Below are 5,634 nucleotides of genomic sequence, written 5' to 3' on the forward strand. Positions count from 1 at the left end.
GTTTCAAGGTGAGGTTTCAAGCCTTTGCTTGAAACCTCACCAATAATCATGCTTCATACTATAGTAAGAGAAACCAAAGTTTTGCCGACTGGCTGGCTGGAGGGCAGGCAGGACGTCAGGTCTGGAGGGAGGGAGAGAGGCACAGACGGTCACGTCTTCAGGACGTGCGGGCTGCGAGTCCAATACTATTACATCTATACACAGCAATACCCCGGTTCATGTCGGGGATGCGTTCCTGAAAGGTGCCACGACGAATATCGAAACGACGTAAAATCGAAGCGATTTACAGGGTAACAGGTGGTGGAGGCGACGGATACAAAAAAAGACGGATGATGCCGTCAGCGACGTAAGTGTGGGTGGGTTGAGGCGGCAGCACATCAGGTAGCGGCCTTCATAAGATAAAGCGACGACGTATTTGCGAAACGACGTAGAAAGGGGCAGACGTATATCGGGGGTATTACTGCAACGAGAAATATATGGCGTGTCACCGACCTCGGTCGTAATTTCTCACCTCAATATTTTCCCGAACGTTGGTTGGGCTGACAACGGAGTGAGGCCTGACAGCGCAAGACACTCACGAGTACCGGGCACGACGCACCAAAGCCCTCCGAGCGACGCAAGTGGGACGGTGGGCGGGTGAAGGGATTTGAGGCGGCGCAAACCAAGTGGCGGTATTAAAAGTAACACACAAAAAAGCGGGCGACGTACTTGCGAAGCGACGTACAACGGGGGGGGGGGTGGTGGTGGTGGTGGTGTCACCGTGCATTGCATACAGACCTCTAGGCCTTGTCGCTCCGTGCCCGGGCAGGTGAACGGCGCGGCGAGCGGCCAGGCGGGCCTCCTCTCGTGCCCCGTGTGCGGCAAGCACTTCGACCTGCAGCGCATGCTCAACCGCCACGTCAAGTGCCACAGCGGCGTCAAGCGACACGTGTGCCCCTTCTGCGCCAAGGGCTTCAACGACACCTTCGACCTGAAGCGGCACGTGCGCACCCACACGGGTGAGGAGGAGTGCAGCGGCAAGGGCACGGCGCCGGCGCGGTGGAGTATGGTCGCGACAATGTTGTTTTTTTGGACGTCAATAATTTGTATATATATGTGTGTGTGTGTAAAGTCGACCACGCGCGGAGCCGCCCGCCACCCACCCACCCACTCACGCCTTTGGCGTGAAGAGGCCTTCCTTACCCATTGCACGTGTGTACGTTGAGCTTCTTTCGCACCGTACGTAGCCAACCGTGCTAATCGGAGGTGGATTGACGGATGCTGACGCACTGACAGATGCTGTCATTTCTACGAGTGTATATGCTATCTAACACACGAAAGAGGTGATTTCTAGGCAGCTGTGTATATGTGTGTGTGTGTGTACTGCGACCGTAGCATCGGTTGGGGAGCGGCAGTGTCGTGGTTTAGCGCACGGTGTTACGATACCAGCGGACCGAGTTAGATTCCCGCTCACGGCGAACACCAGCGACGATTATTTGAAAACGGTCCTGGCCCATGGTCGACTCAGCCTCAAGTGACTACTTGTGATGTTAGGAGCGCCTTATCCATCCTGTGAGGGTTTATGATTTAAAAAAAAACATGTTCATTACAGGAATATAGGATTATTGTGGGCCGTGTACTTGTCTGTTGTAAGATTGTATGTAGCGCCTTTGTCAAAGCGCTTTACAAGAATTATAAATGGTACACTAGTGTTGGCTGATGGGGGAAATGGATGGGGTTTGAGTGTTGGGGAGGGGAAGGCATGGCAAGGAAGGGTTGATGATGGGAAAGAGACGGTGGCGAGGTTAGGGAGGGGAAGGGGGGGGTTAAGGTTTTAAGGAAGATGACAGGATGTAGGAGAGGGATAGGCTATTGAAAAGCAATGAGTCTTAAGGGAGGAACGGAAAATCTTACGTGAAGGTGCCTGTTTGATGTGGAGTGGGAGTTTATGCCAATGGAGGACAGCCAGGAGGGAAGAGGAGCGGAAACGCAACTGAGCACAGGGAGGGAAGAGGGGGCGTCGTGAAGGATACTCCAATGGTATTACCTAACGTTAATAGTGCCGACTGCAAGTCAGCCTAGCAGCGTTTTGAAAGGAAATATCGATTGAGAAATAAATCTCTGTACATCACCCTACCATACCGCGTGTATAATTATACTCGTGCCTTTCATAGCTTTGTTTTATCCCACAAACTCAACAGAGTACACATTGTGGCCATATTAGTTAATGTGGCAGGATGGCGATCGACAACTGCATACTCTGTGTCTCTACAAAGGTCGCATGCAAGAGGTTCACGGTTCGGTTTCCAGCGGCCGCCCTGATTAGTACTTCCGGTGTAGTAACCATGGCAACACTACGCGCCGTCTGCTTCAGTGACGTCATTACGTGCCAAATTTGCGAAATTCGAAACAACCCCACAAATTACTCGATTGGGATGATACATCGCCCCCTACTGGAATACTTAAGCCCCAGGTCACTGTTGCAAAATCAGTTATCACCTGGATAAGCACAATACATTTAAAACATGCAGCGGGGTTCACGCTACAGCCACCAGAGGCGCTGCTGAAAAAAATGAATCAACACTTGAGCCGAATAGTGACCCTGGATTCATGGTCAGTGGGGGAATCGTTCCACCCATTCACACCCAACGTAGACCACGTGCAGAGTTAAATTCACCATCATCACTGCGCCCCAATGTATTGCACACGAGCACACGTGCACATGCGTCGCCAGTGTAAATGCTTGCAAAATGAGATATACATTCCGTGATCTCTTGAGGTCTCACCTGGTTAGACAAAATCAACTTAAATCATTTCGAGAATCACCGACGCTGTGACCACCAGTGGCGCAGTGACGACATTTTCAGCTCAGGTGGTACGGCAATCGGTCAGGTGGGGCCCCCCCAATATTTGATTTGTATCGCACGGTCGCACCTAGAGGCTATTTTCTTCTCTTGTCTAATCACATCGTCACGTTCACGGTCTCGAACACTTAACGCTGCAGGGGCGCTCTGTCTTCACGTAATAAGTGTTTGTTCCTTGACATTGTTGTTGAAAACATATCTCACGGTGCTTGTTAAGGGGGCCCCAACTCGTCGCTTTGGCCAACAGGGGGGGGGGCCAAAGCACTCCCTGCTCCTACCCTCGTGACGCTACTGACCACCACCCACCACCCCCGGATGTGCAGGTGTGCGCCCCTACAAGTGCCAGGCGTGCGACAAGGCGTTCACGCAGCGGTGCTCGCTCGAGTCGCACCTGCACAAGATTCACAGCTTGCGGCAGCTCTACTCGTTCAAGGAGCGCCGCTCCAAGCTGTTCGTGTGCGAGATCTGTGGCTTCACGGCCAGCGACCCGGAATCTTACCACGACCACCTTCGCCTGCTGCATCCCGACAGCGCCGCGCTGCGTAAGCATCGACGCAGGGCAATTATCACCGCCAGCGACTCCCCTTCCTCCTCCTTGTCATCCACCACCACCACCACCGCCGCCGCCTCCCCCTCGCCCCCCTCCTCCTCTTCCACCACCGTCACCGCTGCCCTGGCTGCAGAGTACACCGGCGCGCAGGCTGGGAAGTGACGGTGTTCATAGCAGCGAACGAAGTTCAAAAAGTGAAAAGTCAAGAGTGATGATATTTTTTCCCATGTCCCGTTCACAGCCCCCCGAGCCGGTGGTAGAAATTCCACGTTTGCTATGGTGGGTGGGAGTGAGTTGCTGCATCCGAGCAACCACTGTTGACTTTCCCACAAAGTGGTGCACACTTTATCACACGCGGAGAAAACCCCACGCGTGCGAGGGGGAAACGCTCTATCCCACACAGACGGGACAGATGATATGAGGCCGCGCGCTCTGCTGTAACCGCTTTCTCCTGACAAGCTGCGGGATAGTGGCTCCTCGACGCCCACGGGACGGGAATTTCGCAGCATCTGTGTGTGATCCACCAACCCTGGTTGCATGCTGCTGCCTCCACAGTGCTGGATTACAGGCCACGTGCGACGTAGCCACTGCCGCCCGGCAAACCAAGGCTATGACTAAAATATATTTGCAAAACAAAAAAAACCGATGCTGACTAAAAATAACACTAACGAAGCTTGTTTGCCGGTTGGTTTTATTTCGGGTGAAATAATTGCGCGCGTTCGGAAACCTGTGCGGGAGTGACTGTGTCATCAGCTGGCGAACAAGGAAGGCACACGTGTGTGTCGGTGTACGCCAGTCCACTGCTGGATGACGGCCTGCCTGCTTCTCTACACGGTGTGGGTTCGTGGGTGATCCTCGACTATACTTCAGAACGCTGGACAGCACGGGTTGGGTGCAGTGGTGCCCATAATCGGCTCGGATATCACTCACCACCGATGGTAGCCGTGGTCAGCAATGGAACTCAGGGAGCCGGCTTTACAGTGCCACCGCGCCATCCTATTTAATGTCATGCTGTTCATCGTAGATGCTATGTAAATACAAATGGTAGTGTATTACATAGGAGATACACAATGCACGTGCTTACAAGTGTCAACACACTACTGGCAGGAACTGAGCAGAGACGTGGGGGCATAGTACAGTACAACAATGGATTTTTTTTCTTCCCTGTAATGATCTTCACTGCCCATAACGTAGCCCCGCGTGTAACGCATGGTGTTCATCCGCCCAATCACTATCCAGCCTCAACCTGCTTAGCTTTTGACGAGATCCGGCGCATTCCAGGTGATCCGATGATGAACAAGCACCCTTACCACATCTCACGCGACTCGTATATTAGAGATGTCAAATCAGTGGAATGTCAGTGCAAATAATACTAAGTCAGCTAATAACGTCACGAGGCCAAAAGTAAATATTTGGATTATAGATAATTAAATTCCACGGTGTGGCAAAAACAATGGGGCACGTTTTGGGAATCCCCCCCCCCCCCCCCGCTTCTGTCCACCCAGCAGGATAAGGGTGTACATCACATAATCGAGTTACACGACACGTGTGGTGGGGGGTAATGTGGGTACTCCTACGTCTAACCAACGTGGAAGAATAGGCCAACTAGCTACTAGTGGAGGCCCTTTCCGCGGCAGTGCTGGGGAAAGTCGTTACAGTATGTAACACACGCGCGCGCGCATTTATTTTATTTGTTTTTTTTTTACTTCAGCATTTTCGTCCATCTATAACTTACGTAATGATTGGCACATGGCTATGTTGCTGCGTTTAATTAGTTTAGCTGTCGGCTTGCTATGTGGCGCGAATCAGAAACATAGACACGGACAAAAAAAGTGGAACAACATCTTAAAAGTGCGACAAGTTTTGCGAAAAGTGTGTCTCGTTCGAATCACGCTGAGACGGGATAGGGGATACGTGCACCGGATGATGACATGCGCAAGTTAGAGACATAGAGCTTGAGACATCATATTGAGAGTCAGGAACAGGGGGTTTGGGAAGGACACGCTAGACGGGGGGTGATGGCCGGTGGTCGAGACTAACAACGGAGTGACTACCAAAAGAGTGAATATGCCCGAGAGGACGTCAGGCAGGCGTGGAGATAGATGTGATTGTTAAATCGCATGACCGTGAAACATAAGATATTAAACCAGGAGTGGATAGGGTCGCCCATGGGGGAGTGGGGGGGGTGATTTATGGTGCGGGGCACGGGGCGAATCCCACCGTGTGGGGCATCCTGACGCC

General features: G+C 52.3%; 1 protein-coding gene across 1 annotated transcript; it reads left to right on the forward strand.

Moving 5' to 3' along the window:
- The first annotated feature begins 733 nt into the window (after positions 1-733).
- LOC116943233 (putative transcription factor Ovo-like 1) lies at positions 734-4,875 on the forward strand. Its single transcript, XM_032955929.2, has 2 exons — positions 734-998; positions 3,167-4,875. The coding sequence occupies exons 1-2, from the start codon at positions 884-886 to the stop codon at positions 3,553-3,555; spliced, it is 504 nt and encodes a 167-aa protein (XP_032811820.2). The 5' UTR covers positions 734-883; the 3' UTR covers positions 3,556-4,875.
- Positions 4,876-5,634: the final 759 nt, after the last annotated feature.

This window comes from Petromyzon marinus, chromosome 17, assembly GCF_048934315.1.
Source record: "Petromyzon marinus isolate PM22_M1 ecotype Great Lakes invasive population chromosome 17, UKy_Petmar_22M1.pri1.0, whole genome shotgun sequence".
NCBI classification, from domain to species: Eukaryota; Metazoa; Chordata; class Hyperoartia; order Petromyzontiformes; family Petromyzontidae; genus Petromyzon; species Petromyzon marinus.

Bases quoted from the DNA above. Each gene is read 5' to 3' on its own strand.
- LOC116943233 (XM_032955929.2), top strand. From the start codon at position 884: ATGCTCAACCGCCACGTCAAGTGCCACAGCGGCGTCAAGCGACACGTG. The intron at 999-3,166 runs GTGAGGAGGAGT...CCGGATGTGCAG, and splicing joins GCACGTGCGCACCCACACGG to GTGTGCGCCCCTACAAGTGC.